This window comes from Diceros bicornis, chromosome 14, assembly GCF_020826845.1.
Source record: "Diceros bicornis minor isolate mBicDic1 chromosome 14, mDicBic1.mat.cur, whole genome shotgun sequence".
NCBI lineage: Eukaryota > Metazoa > Chordata > Mammalia > Perissodactyla > Rhinocerotidae > Diceros > Diceros bicornis.
In genome coordinates, this window is record NC_080753.1 from 42,316,689 (window position 1) to 42,341,530 (window position 24,842).

Here is a 24,842-nt window from a genome sequence, read left to right on the forward strand (position 1 = left end):
AGGCAGCTTCCCCTCTAGACCATTCTCCCCGCTTCCCTTATTTTAGGTTTTACTGGTCCAGGTAGTAATTATGCAGTCACAGGGCCATGGATACATATCTGCACGTTCCTTAAAGACGATGCCTTCTAACCCCTTTTCAGCAGATAAGAAAACAATACAATAAAATGACTCATGCGAGATACCCAGGTAGTTAACAGTAGCTAGTAAAAACAGAATAACTATAAAATGGGACATGTCTATAAAGGTTACATTAAATGTAATTTATAAGCATTGCTAATTGTGTTTACCTAATAACCACACAGTACAATATTTATGTATCTTTAAATATGTGTAACACAAACTTGTAGAAGGTATATCTGAGTACCACTCTGTTCTTCTTTGCTTAGGTTTCCTAGTTCATCATATTAGGCACAGCTGCCTAAGAATTTATCCTTATAACATTAAAAAACTTGAGAAAATACAGAGGACATATGTGGAGAGATAATGGCAGGGAGAGGATGAGAAGGCAACAGCAGGAAGATGGGAGAGGGCAAAACAATAGGATTAGGGATCAGCTCTATTTAAAAGGTGACTTGTGAACAGGAAAGTGTGGGAAGGGATTTCACACAACTGAAGCCCACAGGAGACAGATGGATGACATCACTGGGTGAATGGGGTGAGTTATAAGGCTATAGGGAGTGGTAGGGCCTAGGGAACACCAGAGAGCACACTAACATTCAAACTTTTTAAAACACTGTACCCAACCACAACATGTGTGTCCTGGGTACCATTACCATACCCCTCTATATACCACCAAATAGGTAAATTCTCAATCTTTGGTAGAAGGCTTAAGTATTAAAAGTCTTAGGCCATTCATTCAACAAATATTTATTGTGCATCTACTGCGAACTAAGCACTCTACTAGCTACAAAGACAAACATTCTAATCTCCGTAAAACTTAATTTCCTTGTCAATAAAATGGAGATGTTAATCCCTAATGTATCCATCATTTTGAGCCTGAGCCTTTGTGACTGCAGTAGGTAGAGCTTTTTATCAGTTTGTCTATATAGCTCTGCCAGTCTCCACTGGATGCTGACACACCCAGAGGCCTCATCCTGACGGCACTGCCCACCTCCCTCAGCTGCCTGCCTCTGCACCACTGCTCTGCTCTCCTGCCGGGCCTTCCTTACCCTGTGGAGCCTTACCGCTCTCACTCTGCTCTGCTCGTCCTGATCCACTTTGCCTCACATGTATGTAAAGGCCCTTTCCTTATCATCCATGACCAAGATATTACGAGAATCTAGAATTTCCTCTAAACCGCACTGAGCACTGGGAGAATGAAAGAAGTGGATTACAACTGGGACTTAAAGGTGGATATTAGAAAAGATTTCTCTCCAAATCCATTGGGGGTGACTGTTCTTCAGTGGTGACTCAGGGATGCAGCTCCTTCCATCCTGTGGCTTGTCCACCTTCAGGTCATGGCTCCCAAGGATGCCCTGTGGATGGTCTCTAATCCAGGAGTCTAAAGAGAAAAAAGTCATGGAGTATTGTCAGTGGTAGGTGTTATGGGGCAAGTTTGGAAGGGTACACATCACTTCTGCCCACCTTCTACAAACCAGAACTCAGTCACTCAACCACACACTGACAAGTATGGCTTAGCAGGAGTCTAACTTCGATTCCACAAGGAAGAGAAAAGGGATTATAGTGAACATGTAATAGTCTCTGACCCAGGTGCTTTGCTGACTATCACTATGCCTGGCCCTGGCCTGTCTCCCCCTTCCTGCCAGGTCACAGGAGACAGCATTTATTCTTGCATTGGGTTGGTGTGGGGGATATTAAGACAAAAATGAACCAGTGCAGCTTCTTGAGCACAGAACCGACTGATAAAATGATGCACAAATCAGATGATTCTGATAATTATGAATCATGTCAATGAAAGAAAAGAAATATAATAACTGAGGTAATTTTTCCTTTTTAGATCAATTTCATTGAAGTCCCTTATATATAGTAAACTACACAGAATTTATTATTATTATTTTTTTTTTTTTGCAAGGAAGATCAGCCCTGAGCTAACATCCATGCCAATCCTCCTCTGTTTTTGCTGAGGAAGACCAGCCCTGGGCTAACATCTGTGCCCATCTTCCTCCACTTTATGTGGGACGCTGCCAGGGCATAGCCTGACAAGCGGTGCATCGGTGCGCACCCAGGATCTGAACCCGGGCTGCCAGCAGCAGAGTGCGTGCACTTAACTGCTATGCCACAGGGCCGGCCCCACACAGAATTTAAACGTACAGCTTGATGAGTTTTAACAAACATATATTCCCATGTTACCACCACCCTAACCAAGATACAGAATATTTCAATTACCTTACAAGTTCCCTTATTCTTCTTTGAAGTCAATTCAGTAAGACCTAAATAAATGGAGAGACATACTATATTCATGGATTGCAAGGCTTAAAATTGTCTCAAGATGTCAATTCTCTCCAAATTGATACAATTTGTATACAAATTGTATCAATTTGGAGAGAATTTAATACAATCCCAATAAGAAATACAGCTGGCTTGTTTTTTTTTTTTTTTTTGGTAGAAATTGGAAACTGATTCTAAATTTACATGGAAATGTCAAGGACCAGAGATAGCCAAAGCAATCTTTAAAAGAAGAAAAAAGTCCGAGAACTTATACTATCCAATTTCAAGACTTCATTAAAAAGCTATACCAATCAAGACAGTACATCAGTATGTATTGGTATAAGGATGGATAGAAAGATCAGTGGAACAGAAGAGAGTACTCAGAAATAGACCTGTACTCAGAAATAGACCTATACATCTATGGTAAATTGATTTTGACAAAGGCCCAAGGCTATTCAATAGGGAAAAAACAGTCTTTTCAACAAATGGTTCTCAAGCAACTAGATATCCTTGCGGGGGGGGGGGGGGAACAATTTCAAATCCCACACAAAAATTAACTCAAAATGTATCACAGGGGATTGGCCCAGTGGCGTAGTGGTTAAGTTCGCAGGCTCTGCTTTGGTGGCCTGGGTTTCGCGAGTTCTGATCCCGGGCATCGACCTATGGACCGCTCATCAGGCCATGCTGTGGTGGTGTCCCATATACAAAATAGAGGAGGATGGGCACGGCTATTGGCTCAGGGCTAATCTTCCTCAGCAAAAAGAGTAGGATTGGCAACTGGCAATGGATGTTAGCTCAGGGCTGATAGTCCTCACCAAAAAAAAAAAAATATATATATATATATAAAAACATATATAAATATATAACATATAAAACATATAAATATAACATATAAATATATATAACATAAAAAACATATATAAAAACCATATATATATATATATCACAGACTTAAATGTAAAAACTAATATTACAAGACTTCTAAAAGAAAACATAAAAGAAAATCCTCAATACTTTAGGATAGGCAAAGATTTCTTAAAAAGACACAAAAACCATGAACCATAAATGATAAAATGACAGATTGTACTTCATCAAAAGTAAATAAGTTCTCTCCTTCAAAAATCAGTTAAGACAATAAAAAGAGAAACCACAGACTGAGAGAAAATATTTATAATATATATATGAAAAAGGACTTGTACCCAGAAAATATAAAGAAACTTACAACTCAATAATAAGACAAACAAGCAAAAAAAGTAAAAGTTTTCAACAGATATTTCACAAAAGATGTGCATGAAAAGATGCTAAACATTATTAGTTATTAGGGAAATGCAAATCAAAACCACAAAGAGATACTACTTCACACCTAATAGAATGCTTAAAGTTAAAAACATTGCGCCAGTGTTAGCAAGGGTGTGGAGGAACCCGTACTCTCATATATTGTGGATGGAAGTGGACAATGTTACAACCACTTTGGAAAACATTTCAGCTGCTTTTTATAAAATTAAACAAACATTTATACAGCCCAGTGATTCCACCCAAGAGAAATGAAAACATGTCCACACCATGATTTGTATGCAAGTGTTTATATCAGCTTTTTTCACAATGCTATAAATTAAGAACAACCCAAATGTCTATCAACAGGTGAATGGAAAAATGGATTGTAATATATCTATATAATGGAATACTAGTCAGCAATAAAAGGGAACAAGCTACTGACATATGCAATGACATGGATGAATCTCAAAAATATATCGAGGAAAATAAACCTCGATTAATAATAATAATTCTAATAAATTAAGAATGCATATGATATAAACTCTATTCATACGAAATGGGAAAATAAGGTGTAACAACAGAAAGCAGATCAGTGGCTGCCTAGGTCCAAGGGTATAGGGTCTGGGGCACAAGGGGTTGTGTACAAAGGGGCACAAGGAACTATCTAGGTTGATGGAAATGTTCTGTAGCTTGATTATGGTGGTAACTACATGGGTATATAAAATAATATTGAATCGTATAATTGAAACAGGTACATTTTATTGTGCATAAATTATTCCTCAATAAAGTTGATTTTTTATTAAATATATTATTGGCTAGAATGGGGACGGTTACAGTTATTATCAGGATAACAAGCCTAGTAAAAATTAAAGAACACTATAATCAACTCATAATTATGGAAATTAAAGGGGAGAAATAATGCCATGATTAATTAAAATAACAAAACTTCTAAATTTTATTTTAGCTCATGCTTTTGAAAGCTACTCTCTCTAACCAAGGCCACCCTTGAACCTTCCGTGTTTCACCATTCTGGTTGCTTCATATTGTCCTAATTTATCACCAAAAAGCTATCACCAAAAAGCTAATTTGTCACCTAATTTGTCACCAAAAAGCTATCAGATAAGCTCAATCATATGGGGATATAAAGATATTATATGTTAAGCTTTAGTGGACACTTTAATTTCTAAAGAAGATATTGTTTACAAACAAACAAAACCAAAAAAAAAAATCAACACTTAATAGTACAAGTCCACATACTGGAATAGCTGAATGGGAAAATCCGGAGAATAGGCCATTTCTGGATTCTCCCTTCACCAACCCCGCCACGACCCCTTACACACACACACTGGGCTTCCACACAAATGAGACCACCAACTCTACCTACCCGGTCTCATTAAGGCTCCTGTTAAGTAGCTGAACAACCGGGTGTAAGGACACTACTACCCAAATCCTGGGTTATGCCATAGTGATATGTCCTATCTCTAACTATGCCACATCAGCCCTCCCTGCTGATGGGGCGGTTATGAGGACTTAAAGGGATCTCTGGTTGGCAGAACTGTTTTATTTTCCCAACAGAGAATAGCCTTGCTTCAGAAATAAATGAGGAAATCAGTATAATAAAAGAGAAAGCCTAGAAACAGTACCATGCATACAATACAGTAGAAGTAGCACTGAAAGTTGGTGTAGACAGGCTAAGAACTCAGGCTAAGTAATTGGCTTTCATAGGGAATCAAAAGAAAATTATAGCTCTACCCCACATCATTCACAAAAAAATCCAGGTCTAATGAAGATATAGATAGGAAAATCTTTTAAAATTTTAGAAGAAAATGAGAATATTTATGACCTCAGGAAAGGGCAGAATTTCTTAAATCAGACAGAAAAATAATTAAGAAATATACTATTGAATTTGAACCATCCAAAATTAATATTTCCTATACAATAGAGCCATTCTAATCACAGTTAAGGGACAAACAATACACTTGTAGAAACTAACTGTTCTCATATCACCAAGGATTAGAATCCAAAAAACAGAAAGACCTCTTAAAAATCAATCAGTAAAAGAAAACCCGAAACAATACTGGGCAAAGATATACCAACAGACAAATGGCAGAAGAGGAAACTACAAAATGGCCAATAACTTGCAAAAGCCAAGGAAATGCAAATTAAAACAACAGTGAGATACCATTTCACCCCCACAATGGCAGGGATGTAGAGAAAAAAAAGCACACTCTGGACAGCAAGTTGGCAGTCTGAAGTCCAATCAGCAGTGTGCATTCCCTCACACCCAACAATTTCCTTCTTGGTATACACCCTGGAAAAATTCTTATACATACACACAGAGATGTGCACTAGAATGTAAGCTGCAGCATTGTTTGCAAGAGAGAAAAAGATACAAAACATCTAAATGTCCATCACCAAAAGAACAAATAAACAAAATGTTAGTTATATTCATAAAAGACAGCTAAGCAGCAGTTAAAAAATATGAACTCGTTTTAATATAACTATTTGAAAATTTTATCAAAAACATAATGTACAGCAAGTGATAAAAACGGGTTGTCTATGGGGGATTAAGGTGACTTGTTTTCTTTTAAATTGTTACTTTTTCCATTTTTTTATAAAGAATATGTTTTATAAGAATGGTTTTATACCCTGTTTTTAAAAAGCTCTATCAGTTTTTTGTTCAAGAACCACATCTGTATCCCCTTCCCTGTGAAGCCCCCTTTGGTCCCTTACCACACCATGCTCTGAAAGCCTCTTCAGGCACTAAGTACCACTGTGAGATAATTTACAACTAATCATTTTTAATGATAATAATAAATACCAACATTTACTGAGTGCTCTGTATGTGTCCTGTGTTTACTTCAAATAATTTTTAAGTGTTCTCAAAATAATTTATTTGCATGTGTTCTTTCTGTCTCTCGAGGTAGACTGAAACCTCCTTAGCCATACTAGAAACTGGAGTATTTGGGAGGAAAGAGGAATATCTCCAAGAATGAAGAGGGGAGGGAACTATTTCTCAATGGGGGGGTGGGGGGGTGGTAAGGGACGATTAGTTACCTAGAAAAACCAACCAAATCAGCAAACAATTAATGTTACAAAGTAATTAGGTATTTGTATAACTTCATACTTCTATGTTACGTGTATGAGTACACATATACAAACATATTATTCTATCATGAAAGCTACAAGTGAGATGGTTTAATATTAGAATAATTATTAATGTAATTCACATTAACAAATTAAAAGGAAAAAAATCTCTCTGAGTGAAGGGAGATAGTCGAAATTTGCAGGACTCAGCTCAAACGATATCTAGAAGAAATTCTGCTCTAAATATATCACCAGGAAACATGAAAAGTTAAAATTAAGTGAGCTAATCATTCATTTTAGGAAGGTGAAAAACTGAGCAAAAGCAGAAGGAAAGAAATGATAAAGATTAAGGTAGAAATCAGTGATAAGACAAACAATAACAAATAGAAGAGATTAACAAAACCAAAAGCCAGTTCTTTTAAAATTAGTAAAAGAGACCTCTGGCAAAAATTACCAACAGGAGAAAAAAAAAAAGATAGTCGTGAAATTTTTAAAATGGAGAAAAATCTGTATTTGTTGCAATCCGGAACAAAATTGCAGTGGAACTGTTTTTCAGAATAAAAACACTCTAACATTTACACAGAAGGAAAAGGCCCACAGACGAAATTAACTCCAAAATATAGGATAAAAGGGGGATCAGCCCTCCCAGATGACAATGTCACAGTAATAAAAAGAACTAAGAGAACATAGGGGCCAGCCAGGTGGTGTAATAGGTAAGTTCGTTCGCTCTGCTTTGGTAGCCCAAGATTCACGGGTTCGGATCCCAGGCGAGGACATACGCACTGCTTATCAAGCCATGCTGTGGCAGCCGCCCCACGTATAAAGTAGAGGAAGATGAGCATGAATGTTAGCCCAGGGCCAATCTTCTTCAGCAAAAAAAAACCTAAGAGAACATAGGAAGATAACAGAGAGCTCAGAGATAGCCGCGGGTGGATACAGGGATTGAACATACGAAAAGGAGGCAGAGCATATCAATGGGGAAAGACAGACTGAAGATGGTGGGGGGAAAACTAGCTCACTGAATGACAGAAACTGCATCCCAACCTACCATCACCTACAAAGGCGGAATCCAAATGAATTAAGTGCCTAAAAGTGTAAAGTAAACTCTAAAGTTTGTAAAACAAAAAACAAAACGAAAAATAAAAGAGACCATTCTGCAAACTAGTGGTAGGGAAGAACTTAAAGTAAATCCCACAGGCACAAGCCATAAGGCCACAATTAATCATTTTGATTAAAGCTTTCTGTTCGATTAAGGATCCAGGACAAAGTTAACATAAGATATTTGTGCGAAGACATTTAAAATATCAAGAACCAACAAAAGACTAATAGCTAGACTATATCAACATCTGAAAAAATCAACAAAAGAATGTTAACTGACTCAGAAAAATCGACAAAGCATATCATCTGGCAGTATACAGATGAGAAAACTGAAATGCTAACAATTATCTAAAGAGACTTATAAACTCATTAGTCCTCCAAACGGACAAATAAAACGAGATACCATGTTACTCCCTATTTTTTTTTTCTTTCTTTTTTTTTTTTTTGAGGAAGATTAGCCCTGAACTAACTCCCTATTTGACTGGCACAAATAGAAATGTAGATAATGCCAAGGGTTATCGAGGACACAGGATATAAAAACTCTCAAGTTTTGGTGCAGAATTCTAGACGCTGAAGCCACTCGCAAGAGTACCTGGCAACACTTAGTAACTGTTGGAATTTGGAAGTCCTTCACTGGGAGGGTGAAAAGTTACAGTGGGGAGGTGGAGAGATGCACACCCCAGAGAAGTCCTCTGCAGTCATTACTATTTAAATAAGTTAGACACAGCAACACGGAAGGGTCTTAAAAACATCTTAGAAACAGCATGAGATCACAGTGGCAGAGCCTGCCAACTCCAATATCCACTTTGTAGAAATATACAATCTAAATGTTTATCAATAGAGGAACACAGGAATACATGATTTATTCTTAAATGAAACGGACTCAACTGCATATATCTATATAAGTAAACGAAATCAATACCACGTGGGAAAAAAAGCAAGTAACAAAAGGTTAAATGCGAAAGGTCAGTGCAGCAAGACAGCACTTGATATTGCTTTGCCCGTCCTTAAAAACTCTTTTAAATGATGTCATACTGTATCTAATATTTGAGAAAGTACTTTTTAATATTTTTAATAAAAACAGGTACTGGAAGAATACAGCCCATCTCCAGAAGCGTGGCTGCCTCTACGGGGGAAGGGGGGTGAATTCTTCCTTCAGTTTAACTCGCTACTTTTTATTTCTCTAAACACAGTCTGAAGCAAATACAGTCAAATGTTAACTTTTAAAAATCAGGTGGTTGGATATGCAGGTTTACATTACTTTTTGTACTTTTCCATTGAAGTCTTTCACAGGAAAGCCAGTAACTGCAGACCACAGCTACAAGGCCAGGAGGTCAGCGGTTCTCCGGCTCCGCCCCAGCCTCGCCCCGCCCTCCCGGGCTCCTCACCCCGCTCCATTTCCCGGTCCCGCTCTCCTCCCACCCAACGTGGGTGAGGGAGGGTCTCTTTACTGGACTCACCTCTTTTCTTTCCGGCCGACTCAGACCTGAAGTCTCCATCTTCATCACCTGAAGATTCCACCAGGTTCAGCTCCTTTCCCAGAGCTCTCGCCCTCAGCGGGAAACGAGAAAAACATCAGCGGAGAGCGATCGGAAAACCCTCATGGTCCTGCATTCCGGCCTCAGACCCTCGCTCGGTGAGGGCAGCGCAGCGACCCAGCAGGTGAAAGGACGCAGGGTCTGCGCGACGGGAGCTGGCCAATCAGAGCCGCCAGAGAACAAGCCACGTGGGGGGGCCGGCGCGGGGCCCGTGGAGGCTGCAGAGGGGTGGCGTGCCCGCAGAGGCCGGGGGCGGGGCCAGGATTGTGGGCGGGGCCCCCGCGGCTTGCGAGGCTCTGGCCGCGGCTAGGAGGGGTGTTCGCCGCGCCGCTCACGCCGGAAGCCAGTCTCGCGCGGTCTCGCAGGTCTCCTCCGCTGTGGAGTCTGGACTGCCGCCGCGACCCAACCAATCCCCTTCCCCTTCGCAGCCTCTGCGTCTGCGCCCTTGCTGCTTTCTGCGCGCGCGTCTCATAAATAACCAAATTTCGGATGGGAGAATCACAAATGAGGAGACGTGGGTTGTTCTTACGGGCTAACAAAACATGAAAAAGATCTTTAAAAGAAGTAAACTCTTGACCGTGTCCTTTCAGAACTTTAACCTGTTTCCTGAAATACGCCACCGACAATGACAGGGAAATGACAGGAAAAGGGTAACTTAAATTCCCCCACATCCTCATAGAACAGCCCCCGCCAGTTCTCAGATCCCGCAGAGGGCTGGACTCCATCCCCCGACCCTAGGGCTCGCGGATACGGAAGGGGAGGCTGTGCCCGCCCTGCTCCAGCGGGGGTCACACGTAGTCTGTGCGTCTCCCCGCCGCAGGTGGCCCAAGGTCAGAGGCCTGAGTGGGAGTGAGACCTTGAATGCCCCCAGTACCCGCATCAAGAGGGGAAGGGGGGATGCTCTGTGAGGGGCGCGTGTGGATCTGTGCGCGTGCGCGCGTGCGTGCGCGCGCGCGCGCTCTCGGTGAAGTCTTTCTGCGGCTCGTGTGGGGTGTGGGCATGGAATTGGTTAAGGCCAGAAAAGTGAAACCTGGAGGAGAGGCTCCTCCAGTGTCACTCCAGAACCTCAGACTGTCAACCCTCTGTCTGGACCCCCGTCTCACTCACAATCCTTTTAAATTTTTCTAGAGCAGGCCAGGCATCAGTATGATATTAAAAAGCTCTCCCGATGACGAGAATGTGCTGCAAGGGTCGAGAACCACTGATCTAGGCCGAGTCGCACACACGGTAATGAATGCTTTCTTTGTCATCTCTAAAATTGAATTAATACTTGTCTGGAGCAATGGAGGCCCAGAGAAGGGATTGAATTATCCAGGCTCTCACAAAGATTAAGTGATAGTGGCCCAAGAATTCCTCTTTAGCAGGGCCTATATATGAAACTGCTTTGTGTGGGCAAAGAGAGGAATTATTGATGGGACTGACAACTCAGACCTTGTCTCTGAGGAGAAACTGGGGCTGAATCTGCTGCGGGTTAGGGACTCAGAATGTCTCTAAAGCTCTGTCCCTCCCTTAATTTAGATGTAGAGACTTTAAGCAGCAAGTTTTTTATGATAGATTGCAAAAATTGCCCTAAATTCATCTCATCCCATTTCTGTTTGCACCCCATTTTGCACTGTGACTTTGCAGCTCCTCCCATCAGCAGGTGGAATTTATTTCTCTATCCCTTGAATCTGGGCTTGGCCAAGTGATTTAACAAATGTGACCTAAACAGATGCTTGAAGAGCCTGGTGCATTGCAACTTGTCCCCCTCTTGATTCTCTTATAACCCTGAGACAACCAAGTGAAAGAGGCTGAGCTCCACTGCTGGGGGATGAGGCACCCTGTCAACAGCCTGCAAACTGCCAGACTTGTAGGTGAGATCCCCCAGATCACCCGGTGCCAGCTGACTCTCCCGTTGATATAGACAGGTGAGAAGGCACAGCAGAGTTCAGCTGACTCAGCCCTGACTACAAGAGCCACCAGCTGACCTACAGAATTGTAAGCAGAATAAAGGGTAGCAGCACCAAGTTTGGGGGTGGTGTGATACTCATCAAAAATTGACTGACACATGCTCAGCGCGTGGCCGTGAAATAGTCTTCTACAACAGCGACAACTTGGCTTGTCCTTTAGGAGCAGTAACCCTTGGTTCTGAGCAAAATCCCAGATGCATCCAGCTCCTTGTCCTCTCCCCTGCTACCCCCCACCCTTTTTCGTTTTTGTATTCCTCCATTTCTTACAAGAGGAAACAGAAGTGGAGATTAATGAAGGGGTCTAGGCTCCAGTGATGTTTTCACCTCCAAACTGCAACATTCTCCACTCTCACATCCTCAGAAAGATTTTCCCATCTGACCTCCCAGCCCACGGTTATCAAAGCCCTCTGCGGTTCTCAGCTCCTGGAGGGGTTGGGATGACAGCCAGAGCTATGGAGGCAGAAGAGGGGGTGGAGGAAGTGGGGAGAGGGGGAGGAGAGAGACAAGAATATATCAACAATGTTCATATGCTGTGACTCAGGAATTTGCTTTCAAAAACCCACCCTGAAGAAAAACAAGAAGGGTGAATACCTAGTTATATACAATGATGTTCGTTTGAACATTAGTTATAATTGCAAGAAACAACTTGAATGTATATGAGTCATTATGAGATTGCTGCAGTCATTTAAAAGCACATATTAAAATAATTTTTAACGCCGCAGAGAAAAGCTCACACTGAGAAAAAAAATGCAAGATTGAACATACATATGGAGAAGATGATTTACCACCACAGTAGAGGTGTTTATTTCTTAGAACTGGGAGTATAATTTACTATATTTTACAGTCTAATAATAAATAGCTATTAATTTAATCGTTAGATATTTATATCTATTTTCATATTTACATATAGAAAGAGGACAAGAGACGGGGAGGTGGCAGTGGTACTATCTCTGAAAAGTTGAGCTCAGACCGGATGTGGGTGGAGATGGTTACTAGGATGTGAGCTGAGGATGCAGGGGTGCTAGAACAGGGAGACAGACGGAAGGTGGAAAGGCAGTAATGGGTGCATTCCTGGCCTAGTTACCACTGTAAGCACTTGGTTTCCATATCACTGGATGTCCTCTGAGGCACTCTGTAAAATGGGTCTCAGAATTGTTCCTTTGAAGGTCATTTGGCTGGAGCCTTTATCCACCCACTCCAGTTCTACTCTGAAGGTTCCCTCCTGGGATGTTAATCCTCCCTACACTTCCTGTCTGCCCAGCTGGTGATCAGAATGAGCTCACCCAACTTCAGAAAAAGAGGACAGGAAAAAGACTGCTCTGAACCTAGAACACAGCATGCTCAAAGGCCCTTGGCCAAAATGACCTTGGCATTGTCTAGAACCAAAGAGAAGGCCACTGTATATGGAAGATGAGAAACAGGGAGAGCAGATTACAAACAGATCCCGATTTACGATGGTTCGATTTAGGATTTTTTGCGTTTAGACTGGTGGGAAAGCGGTAGGCATTCAGTAGAAACTGTACTTGTAATTTTGAATGTTGCTCCTTTCTCGGGCTGGCTATATGCTTATGATACTCTCTAGTGATGCTGGGCAGCTGCGTGGAGCTGCAGCCCCGCCAGGCACACGATCACGAGGATAAACAACCGATACATTGACAACAATTCTGTACCCAGACAACCATTCTGTTTTTCACTTGTGGTACAGGATTCAATACATAACGTGAGATATTCAACAATTTATCATAAAATAGGCTTTGTGTTCGATGACTTTGCCCAAGTGTAGGCTTATGTAAGTGTTCTGAGCACGTTTAAGGTAGGTGAGGCTAAGCTAAGCTGTTCAGTAAGTTAGGTATGTTAAATGCGTTTTCGACTTAAAATGTTTTCAACTTAACATGGGTTTATTGGGACATAACCCCATCGTAAGTAAAGGAAGATCTGTATTAATCCAGGAAGGCGAGGTCTGTGGGGCTAGAATTTGCCTTCTAGGCTATGGTAAGTGGTTTGGACTTTGCCTGAGAACAGAGGCTTTCTGTGTCAGTTGGTCTATTTATGTTCCTCTGCCTCCCTCAATTGCTATCCTTCTATCCTTCCTGCTGTGCCCTGTCTGTGTCTCTGGTCCTACACCACAGAGTCCCATATACTATATGTACCTGACCCTACATGAAATTCCAGTGGGAGGGAGTGTCAAGAAGGTATGAGGAAGGGGCACTATATTTCTGGCTAACTATGTACCCGATGCTGCCCAAAGGCCCCACTCACTGGTAAGGGAGTTACCCAGACTGGATTTGTGAGACACTGGGCTGGGTGGGAGTGGGAGCCCCAGTCACGTACTCCCTGCAGCTCTCTGATGAATCTTGCTCAGAATTTTAGCAAGATAGAGTTGCCAAAGTTCATGTACTGGTGAACAAGGAGGAGCTCAAGGGACCATAGTACATTCCCATTCCTATAGCTGTGAGTAGAAAACACTAATAACTAATAACCTTAAGTTTGTTATTGTGAACATTGGAGCCCTACAGGGCATTCTGCATCATCAGATATTTCAACATATTTAGAAGGGTTTAATTTATTGGAATCTAATTCTTTGAAAGTTGATCAACTAGTTTTGAGCATAATATATGGTCTCACACACAGAACAGTAACTCTAGTTTCCTCAAGCAAGCAAAAAACACAAACAACAACAAGAACAGGAATAGATTAGGAGGATACACTGGGCAACTCACAAAAGAAATCACTAACCTACTAGGCATTTAGCGATTTTGTGACATTCTTTGGTCATCATTAATGTTGGTGTTTCAGCTAATGTCACCATGGTCCTACCATTAGCCAACTCAGCTATAACTTAGGTTTGACGTGGAATGTACTTTTCAAAATAAATCTGTGTATAGGTAAGGCCTATTTGATCATATCTTATTCATAATAAAGACTGCCAACAATCATTCCAGCAATAACTATTCACTGAGATGTTAAAATATTTCAAGATAGCTGGCTCTAGTACCTGAAAGATACCAAATTCTTTTCCAGTACTGAGTTCCCCATCAAAATTCATGTTTATTATTAATCTCCTCCCCATTTGAAGCATCTCACTGTAAGCCACTTTTAATTCTCCTCTCACACTTTACTTAGTTACTGCCCAGGCAGAGCTCACTAGATCTGGTTGCCATCTGCACTTACTATGTCATCCAGGGTTGAAGCTCAGATTATTAATCAACATAGTGGTTAGAAGAGTCACTGCTATTTTGATTTTCCTGCTCTTTTTTTCAGTTGGCAGAGACAATTGCAGCTTTCCCTTACTCTCCACCCATGAGTTCAAATGGCATCAAACTGGAAGAACTCAGACTTCCTGACCTCTGGGTCACCCTGCTGGTCACCCAAGGACTCTTGGAAATCAAAGCTCTGAACCCATTGAAGAGGGATGGAGAGGGAAATGTATGATCATTGCTATTATCTTTCCTCCAGCTCAGGCCGACCATCTGTGGTATTTTTACAGTCTTTATATCCATTAATTCAATTCAGATTTATTAAGTCTTCACTAAAAGCCTAGCACTGTTTTAGGTACTGGGAAATAACAATGAAGAAAACAGACCAAATTTCTGCCCTCACAGGATTTACATTATATTCTCTATGTTAGTTAAACCAAGAAGGAGACTTTGCTCCTTTCCTTACTCATTTGGGGGAGGCAGGAACAAAGGAGAATATTGATAAACCTGGAAATAGGGCCGGAGAGTATCAGAGAAGGAGGCCTTTGGGAAGGTGAAGATGTGGGAGCCAGTAGTCATGTTGTAAAAGGATACAACTCCGGCCTCATAGTCAAGAAAAACCCCCACAACCAGGGGCCGCTCTTTCAGATGCAGGGAAGTTGAGGGAGAGGTAAGGGCCACATAGCCTTTCTTTTTGCACAGCCTGATGGCCCAGAATCCAGACTGAGAAATCTGCATCATGCAAATGTCCCTCTGCACATTTTCCTCACAAACTCCTAAATCCCATCCAGTTCCTTCTCCCACATCCACTTCAAAGTAATGTCTTCCTGAGGTGAAGCCCTCACAGCCCAGGATACAGGGTAAGGCACTAAATCTCCTTGAAGTGTCAGGCTTCTCCTGGGGGCCTCCACGAGTCACTTGTCTCCGATCCTCAGACAGAATTAGTTCATGATGAGCTGTATCTGGATCCAGAGTCACGCTGACTGAAAACAAACAAACAAACAAACATGTTTTCTGGTGCCCAGACAATTTATTTTAAATAAAACCAGCTTGTGTTCAAATCCAAGCATTGTTTCTTACTAGCTGTGTGAGCTTAGGCAAGTCATTCTCTGAGCTGATGTATGCTTAGTGCTTAGTAAAATTCCTGGTATATGGTGTGTGTGTGTGTATATATATATGATTCCTATGATTAAATTTCATTCTATAAGACTCCATCTTGCTGGCAGACATGCTCTAGAGACTCTCTCTCTCCTGAGCTCACCTTAAAGAAATAGTTGGCCATGTTGGGAGGCCTATGTGCAAGGAGCTGAGGGGTGGCTTCTAGAAGCTGAAGGCAGCCTCCAGCCAACAGCCAGCCAGAAGCCAGGGCCCTAAGTCCTATAACCAAAAAGAAGTGAATTCTGCCAACAATGAGAGTGAGCTTGGAAGTGGATTCTTCCCCAGTCTATCCTCCAGATGAGAACACAGCCTGGCCAACACATTAATTGTGGCCTTGTGAGACCCTAAGCAGAGAACCCAGTTAAGCTGTCCCCAGATTTCTGACTCACAAAACCTGTGAGATAACTGTGTGTTGTTTTAAGCCATTAAATTTGTTCGCAGCAATAGATAATTAATACAATCACCAAATCACTTCAAGTTAGGTCTGATTTTGCAGCCAAACAAGTTATGAAAAAACTTTCAGTTTTCAGAGCTTTGAAATTTGTAATTGTGAATAAGGGATTATGGAACTACAGGAAGCACTGATTAAGAGAATCAAGGGAGCAGGAATCTCAGGCTTGGAATTGGTAAAATTTTGTTTTCATATGGTTCTAACATTTACCATCTGTATTTTCTGGGTCAAGGCCCTAAACTATTTGAACCACAGTCCGTAATACTCACCTACCCTTCTTGCATTGCTTTGAGAGTTGACTAAATATTAACAACAAACATTATGTCCCAGACACTGTCCTAAGCATTTTACACATGTTGATGCATTTATTTTTCATGACAATCCAGTGAGGTAAGAACTGTTAATATTTTTATTTTTTAGCTGGGGAAACTGAGGGGGTTATTTGCCTGGGGTGACCCAGCTAATAAATAGGAGAGCAGGAATTTGAACTGTCTGCACAGATAACCGTACTGGTTATCACATACCTTGATAGCTCCTTAACATTTTCTTCACATCAAAGTAAAGCTCAGAAACATTGCACACAGTATGAACCTCCGTAGAGATGGCCTCTGGTGTTTCCAGCTTCACAGCCCAACTCCTGGGATAAGCAGAGGCCAGAGACTTCTTCAGTGGGACATTCCAGTCAGCTCTATATACCCATACCCCTTCCCTCCTGCTTTCATACAGGACTTACCTGCTCAAAGTGTCTTTCACATCCTATAGAGAAAAAAAGACAAAAAGTGAGTGTGGGAACATCAGTATTTCATGGGGCTTGGCATATGGGGCTGTTCTTTATAAATGCTCCTTCCAAACATGTAAAGAGAGTGACCTTAGCCTTCGATATTGATGGATACCCAGATAGAATGATTCCCATCCCAGCCCCCTGGGATATTTAGCATGGTAGGATGTTTATCAACCTCTGAGTCTGTTATCTTCCTTGCTGAGGCCTGTGGAGAGCTGTAGTGTCTGCAGTTGCGTTAGCCTGTGGGCTGCTTGGGGAAGAGGACCAGGAGGTTTGCCCATGCTCCCTCTGACAAGATTCATTTTCAGTGACCTAATTTCCTTCAGAGTGAGCCCATATTAGAGATTCCTTATCACAGAGGTCCTTAGTGGTGAATCCATGCATAGTGCCTGACTCTGGGCCATTAAGGTAGGCAGCAGGTAACACATGGTGGTGGAGCAGTCATGCTTCATTCTTAACCTTACAGTGTAAGCTCCAGTTCTATTAGTAGGAACTAGAATAAACAGCTCCAGGCATTGAAGGAAGGCCCCATAAGAGCTCTGGAGCAAGGGCTCTACAAGCAAATCAGCAGAAAGGTTATCACTCATTTTGGCTGCCTCATTTTATCACCCACCAGTCATCTGGAGGAGTATTTCAGGACACAGTTTGACAGTCAGGGTTCTGTGCACGTGGGCCAGGGGCAAATGGTAGTAAAAGTTATTCCATGGTTTTGTTTGGCCAAGGAACCCACCATAGCCACCAGAGGGCGTGTATTTTTCTGATGAACATAAAGGCACCCTATAGACTAGTGAAGGCCACCCTGAAGATATTGACGTATATCTAAAAGAAACATTATTTTAAATTCCACACGTTAATGTGCCAGGCAGGCCTTGCCAATCTTCCTATGCTTCCTCACCAGTCTTCTCTTAATAGCTCAGGAATAGACGCACCTTCTTTCATTCTTCCAAGTACACAGCCTCACCTGCAGCAATTTCTGGGCTGAGCCCTGACATTTCGCCTCTAGTTCCAGGATGTGGCTCTCAAGTTCATGGCTCTTCTGTTCCAGATTGGCCTCATTGTCTCTCAGTCTCCTCAGAGTCTGCTCTTTTTCTTTCTCTAGCATCCATAAGTAAGCCTTCTCCTCCTCACGCAGGAAGCTCTGGAGATTCTTAAATTCAGACTGGATTTTTTGCCTCTGAATGTTTATCTTCTCCTAGAGTCAAGAGAGTATGCTCAAAAGATGAAAACAAACCAAATATCCAACAATGGATGAGTTGATAAACAAAATATTGTATCTAGATACAATGAAATACAATTCAGCCTTAAAAAGGAATGGAATTCTGATACATGCTACAACATGGATGAATCTTGAAGACATTATGCTAAGTGAAATAAGCCAGAAACAAAAGGACAAATATTGTGTTATTCCACTTATATGAGTTACCTAGAATAGTCAAATTCATAAAGAAAGCAGAATAGTGGTTACCAGGAGTTGGGAGAAGGAAAGAAGAAGGAGTTGTATAATAGGTACAGAGTTTTAGTTTGGGATGATGAAAAAGTTCTGGAGATGGATAGTGGTGATGGTTGCACAATAATGTAAAAGCACATAAGGCCACTGAACTGTACACTTAAAAATGGTTAAAATGGTAAATTTTATGTCGTGTATATTTTAACACACACACATACACAAAATAAAGTTTGTTCAGCTACTGTGACATTATTTTCCCCTGAGTCATTCAAGCAGGAAGAATCAAGTTCCCTGCTGCAGAGTCGTGCCTGGGAGGCAGGCACTCAGATGTGAGAGAGGTTGTCAGGATTCTCTATGATCACCTGATTCATTTCCTTCTTCTTCAGCCAAGATACAGGAGAAAAGAGGGGCAGGGGTACTAGATAATTCAATTATGGAACTAGGGCCAAGGTCAAACACTTTATCAGTTACAAAGATAAAAACGAGATTTTATTTGGGATATAAGAAGGTATCTCTGAGTCTGAAGGAATTTCTTGAAGCAAAAGCTTGTAATGAACATAACCAAGACTGATCTTTAAGACAACCAGGCTGGTATGAGAGTCCATGATTCTCGGCAGGAGGAGGTGTGGGTAGTAGGCTTTTCTAATAGTTAACAGAAATATTCATCCACCAGCCCAGGGTCCACTTAATCATCCTTATGTATAAGGCTGACAGAAATCAAATGATATATCTTATGAGAGACTCAGCTTTCATTTTGGGAGATATAGAATTGCAATTTCCATTAGCGCTTTCTCAATTCATGCAGTTTTTCAATGATTGTGATGTGGAAGAAGGGTCATTGACATGGTTTCCATATATATTAGTTATAATCAAGATCCCCTCCATTGCCCAAAATCCCAGAAATGAGGAAAGTAAGAGTGTCCTCTGAGAGTTCAAGTTCAATATCTGCACACAAAGGATCAGGGCAGAAGTTGGAAGAGACCCCTGAAAGAGGCATAATGGCTCACCAGCCTGCAGGATTTGACTACAAGCTGATAGATTACACAAATAGTTCCACAAAGAAATGCATCTCTGATCAGGGGCAGGCTGGTAAGCCATGGAAATAGTATTAGAGACCCCATAGTCTATAGCTGCAAGTGTGTAGGTTCTTGCAACAGTTATGATCCTCCTTATAAATCAAATATATTTCCTTTATCAGCTTCATGAGCTTGAGTAATATGATTCTCAACCTGGAGTGATTCTGTTCTCTTGGTGCTCACAAAGGTCGGTTTCTGAACATATAAGGCTGAGAGCCACATTCTGCACTGTGGTAAATGTTCCAACGCAATAAAGTTGAGGACTTCAAACCAAGAAGGTGCTTTGAGGTATTTAAAATTTGAAACCCGGTCAAGGATGGCCCTAGGTAAATAGGCACACCAATTCTGCTTCTCCGGACTGACGTTTGGGCGATCCTAGCCAATTACTATTAAAAGGTGGCAAGAGTTGGAGATAAATTGTCATAGATGTAGACAACCAGGGGCATAAAAACACATAATAGCTGCTTCGTTGGGTTTCATCTATTCAGTCTGGTTTAGTGAGAATAAACCATCGTTGTGCTTTGCCCAGTCATCCCCTATGCCTAAGCTCTCAGATGGAAAATAGCTTGAGATCAATAAACCAAAATTCTTACTTTCCATTCAGTTATTTGCTTTGTTGTGAACACCTTCAGATTCATACATTCGTCTTCCAGTTCCCTCAATTTTGTGACAGCTTCCTGAAGCTTTTCCTGAAGGAGAAATCAGGCGAATAAAGTCTATTTAATTTGACAACTCTTCATTAGGAATCTAAGGGGAATCCCAGCCCTCCAAGACTATTAGAATAACATTGAGTATTTATTGAGTCCTTATACTTTTCCAGGAAGCATCCTGAGGCCTGTATGTGCAGTAACATATTTGATCCCCTTGGCAACCCTGAGCAGTTGGTAGGATTTTTAACATCATTTCTGTGCTGTAGAAACTGAGGCTTAGGAAGGCGTTAAATAACTTGCCCAAGGTGCTAAAACTGGTAGATGGTTGAGCTGTGATTCCAACCTCATCTGTTGACCGAGAGCCTGAGCTGTATCCACCACTACAGTCTTACCAGGGAAATATTGCACACAGAACAAGATAATACTCTAAAGGAAGATTTTATAAAATAATTGCTGAATCAAACATAACCAATGCCAGAGTGTTTGGCACACATGGAACTTTGTATATATTATGATGAGTCAGGAAGGAAAGACCAGGATGCCACCTGAAGTATGAGAAACAGTTAATGAAGAAGGGAGCTCTGATATCTTTTGAAGGATGGTATCACAAAGCCGATCTAAAATGATTTAGTATCCATATCAAGCTTTTAGGTCATTTTTCAAAATAGTTTCTCATATTTTCATGGAAAGGCAATTTTAAGCTGAACCAAATTGCTAATTGTGGTCAATACTGAGAGAATTGGCTCCTGTCCTCTGTAAGCCCAATAAGTATATTCATTAATTCTCTAGCGCTCTCAAGAAAGGGCTCTATGAAACTTGTTAGGAGAAGACTGTACTGCCCTTGCTATGTGCCAAGTACAATTCTAAGCTTTATATATATTAATGTCCTTAAAGTTTATAAGAACCTCCTGGGCATGTATATTGGGGAGGGAGGGGACTGCCATTATTCCCATTTACAGATGGGGAAACCAAGGCATTAAGACATTAAATAACTTGCTCGAAGTTACCCATCTAGTAAGTGGCAGAACTAAGATTTCAAACTAAGCAGTCTGACTCCTGAGGCTTATAACCATTACCCTGTGCTGCTGCTTTTCTTACTACTTGGTGGGAAAGTAATTCCAATCAGAATATCCCCATTACAGTAATTAGCTGCTCCATGGAGTTTAAAGAAAACCTGCCATGTGCTGAGTGGTGGTCGGTATTGACATGTCCTGATGGAGGACCCAGAACCTTAATACAAGACCACTTCTGCCTCATGGGGGAGGGAACAAGATGCCCCACACTGGGGAAAACATTTTTCTCAAATCTAAGCAGGGTGGAGAAGGACTCAGGCAGCAGGACTATGCCCACTCTTTCATTCCACCGCAGCCTTCCTTTGCATGCTTTTGAGTGAGAAACTTAGGAGTTACCCTAAACCTCTCCCACTGCTTCATCCTCCACGACCAAATCCTTTCCAAATCCTTCAACTCCCCTTCCCAAATGTTGCTTGAAATTATCCTTTCCCCCCTTCTGACAGGAATAATCTGAATTTTACACCTTGATATTCCTTTTATTTTATCAGTGCCAGAATGCTCTTTTCAATGTCAACCTGATCCTTCACTCTGCAAATGAAAATCCCTCAGTGGCCAGTACTACTCCGTGCTGGGATTTAGACTCTGAGCTGATACCAAGGTTCTGGGCTCCAACTTCCTTTCCCATGCCATCACCTGCCTTTCCCTACACACAATCCCTGACCTGGTCACAGCGAGTCAGGAAATGTCCCATGGCTGTGGCTTTGCAGATGTGGTCCCTTCTGTTTGGATGCCCTCTTTTTTCTCCATACTCCTATGTGGTTAATTTTTAAGTGTCTTCAGGAGTCACTTATGGGAAGGCTCCTCAGATAACACTCCCCATCCGCTGATCCCTCTCCCTACCACAAAACCAGGGGATTCCAGGCTGTCTTTTTTGCTGGTTTGTCTTCTGTGCTAGACTGTAAGATACCTACAAGGTGTTGTGTCTTGGTCCTCTGTGTTTTCAAACTCTCACATGGTCTTGCCCATTGTGGTTTCTCAAATTAAATACACTGTGTGAAGCAATAAAACATGCAGGTGTGGGTTTGAGCACACTGCATTCTAGAGCAAAGAAAAGTTCGTCATAGCAAGAGTGGATAGAGACAAGAGTCTGACCAGCACATTGAAGGTCAGGATGGATAGTTAGGACTTGATTCAGTGAGGACCCATAATAAACTGTTTTTCAGAAGAATAACATGATGAAAGCTGAATTTCAGGATTGTAATCTGGGGTTTCAGGCTAAATAATCTCAGATCTCAGGGAGCAGCATGAGACTGGGTACTTGCCTCTGGCCTGCACACTCACCTTGTAGCCTTGGCATACATCTTCAATAAGACCTGTGGTGTGCCCTTTGTGCTGTGGTGTCCTTTCACAGCGCCAGCAAATGAGCTGGCCCTCGTCTTCACAGAACAGGTGGAGCTTCTCTCCGTGTTCCTCACATGGCATTTCATGGTCCATCTCCTTCATGGCTTCAATGAGGCTTCCCAGCTGCTTGTTGGGCCTGAGGCTTGCCATTTGAAATGGAGCCCGACACTGAGGACAGGAGAACGTCTCCAGCCACGGTTCCATGCGGTGTAGGTTCTTAATGAAGCCCACTATGCATGAGTGGCAGTAGCTGTGTCCACAGCTGATGCTCACCGGCTCAACCATGAGGTTCAGGCAGATGGAGCAGGTGGCTTCCTCCCTCATCTTCTTAGTGGTAGTGGATGAGGCCATGGCTTTTCCCGAAAAGCTCTGACGCTGGATCTAGAGGCAGAGATGAAGCAACCAGAACTTTTCCACAGTGATGGAAATACACCTCACCCAAGCTTCTGTTCAATGCACTGGCTGCCACTGGCCTCCACAGGAAATTTTCTCTCTAGACAGAAGAAACAGATTGGAATTTAGAAGATGCATACAATGTAGCTATGTTGTGAAATATGGTAGTGACTATCACATGTGGCCACTTGAATTTAAATTAATTAAAATTAAATAGAATTAAAAATTCAATTTCTCACTTCCACTAGCTATATTTAAGTTGCTTAATAGCCACAAGTGGCTACTGGCTACATGATAGCCCAGATATAGAACATTCCATCACTGCAGAAAGTTTCCTTGCTGAGAGAGAGAGAGAAGCAAGGCAGACTTCCTCACAAAAGTTGCAGCAAGAGACAGAAGTCGATGAGGGAGTGTGAAACTCATTTCTACTCTAATGAACATCAAGAATAATTAGTGCCAGAATGATTTCTTTGTAACTGGTAGTAACCCTTAGGTAATTGGGTGGTCTAAGATGGATTCCATTGACACAATCACATTCAACTCTATCGGAACCCCCACTCCCGGTTCTCTCTACCCTCTCTCCACAAAAAGTTAATAAAGTCTCAGTGGAGACCCAACCAGGATGGTAATGAAAGTAAACAATCAACCAGAAGAACCAGTTTGTCCTTTTTGCCCTCCCTGACCTGAGGGAAGGAGAATTGGAAAGAGAGCTGAGAAGCTAAGGAGTTGGTCCTGGGGAGCAGAGTTCCTGGCGAGCTAGGGAGGTGGCTGTCTCTTCTAGACCAAGATTTGTCTCCCAGAAGAAGTTCAGGGTGACTGGAACACACAGAGTTTGCAGAACCCACGATGTGGGGGAAGTGGGAAGCAGATAGGGAAAGTCGGGTCTCTGTGGGATCCCAAGTGCTGGACCCTCTCATGTCCACCAGTGAGGACCTGACAACCAGAGACAACAGAGGAGTGACAAGGAGCAAAGGAGTCTGCCCTTCACCCACTGCTGCAGCTGCTTCGGGAACCTAGCTTTGCTCCCCATTTTCCACTCCTGGGAGTTTGTCAAGGAGGGGAGCGGAGGCAGGAGGAAGTTTAAGGAGTGACCTTTCCTTTGAACAGTGCCAGAACTAAAAACGGATTCAGCTCAAGTTACCAGATAGCCTATTTCCCTCTAATAACCAGGACCAGTCTCTTGGAGCCATAGAGAATTTATTTTGGAGTCTTCTATTCCTTGACAGGTTATTTCTCCAAAGGATACACCAGGCTTCTCTCTCCTGGGGAGAAGGCCTTCCCCTCTTCCAAGGCCACAGGGTGCCTATCCTGGGCCTTCACTCACCTCACATCCTGGATCTTATGAGATTTGGAATGGAGTCTGGTGAAAGACAAAGCAAACAGGGGGTGAGAGCTATAAAGCAAAGTTCCGACCATTTTCAGAGTTTGAGCAGGCTCTGTTATCAGGAAACATACTCCCCCTCCCCCTGTCACCCACGACCATATACTCACCATATCCCTCCCCCAAGAAAACCGTGACCAGGACCTTTTCTGCTGCCTTCACCACACAGCAGGCAGCCACATATTCGCTGCTAGTCCCTCCGGAGCTGCCTGGAGGAGGAAGTGATCTCAGAGTGGATTAAAATCAGAAGTGAAACTACTTGCGGGAGGCGGGGCCCTGTAGGATTCGAGGAGGAGACTAGTGAAATTACTGTTACCTTTTTGCACTCAACTTGTCCTGAAAGGGAGGGGAGACAGTAGGGAAAATATCCTTTTACAGCTCTAAAAAGAAGAAGCAAATTAATAACCCAGTAAACTATTTGGTGACCCCAGCGTGGAGCATCTAAAATCAGGAAGCCTGCAGAGTTCACACACTCTGACTTGGGGTCTTTCTACTTCTGCCACCAACTCCCTTGGGATCCGTAAGCCTTTCTGACAGATGTTATTTTTTGCTATTTTTA

At 42.1% G+C, this 24,842-nt stretch overlaps 1 protein-coding gene and 1 long non-coding RNA gene across 4 annotated transcripts; both read right to left on the reverse strand.

Annotated features, from left to right (window-relative positions):
* Positions 1 to 851: 851 nt before the first annotated feature.
* Positions 852 to 9,802, reverse strand: LOC131414073 (uncharacterized). The gene is made up of 3 exons (XR_009222101.1): positions 9,309 to 9,802; positions 2,347 to 2,390; positions 852 to 1,501 (listed from the first exon to the last, which is right to left on the reverse strand). It is a non-coding gene; the product is annotated as an uncharacterized LOC131414073 (long non-coding RNA).
* Positions 9,803 to 12,141: 2,339 nt separating this feature from the next.
* Positions 12,142 to 24,580, reverse strand: TRIM38 (tripartite motif containing 38). Of its 3 annotated transcripts, none has more exons than XM_058555116.1 (8): positions 24,394 to 24,580; positions 24,227 to 24,262; positions 22,450 to 23,002; positions 20,039 to 20,134; positions 17,884 to 18,114; positions 16,875 to 16,897; positions 16,666 to 16,778; positions 12,142 to 15,515 (listed from the first exon to the last, which is right to left on the reverse strand). In XM_058555116.1, exons 3-8 carry the CDS (start codon positions 22,858 to 22,860, stop codon positions 14,995 to 14,997), a joined length of 1,395 nt encoding a protein of 464 aa, XP_058411099.1. In that variant the 5' UTR covers positions 22,861 to 23,002; positions 24,227 to 24,262; positions 24,394 to 24,580; the 3' UTR covers positions 12,142 to 14,994. The 3 variants fall into 3 exon arrangements, with proteins under 3 accessions (XP_058411099.1, XP_058411101.1, XP_058411102.1); XM_058555118.1 differs by having other exon boundaries at positions 24,044 to 24,262; XM_058555119.1 differs by lacking the exon at positions 24,227 to 24,262.
* Positions 24,581 to 24,842: the final 262 nt, after the last annotated feature.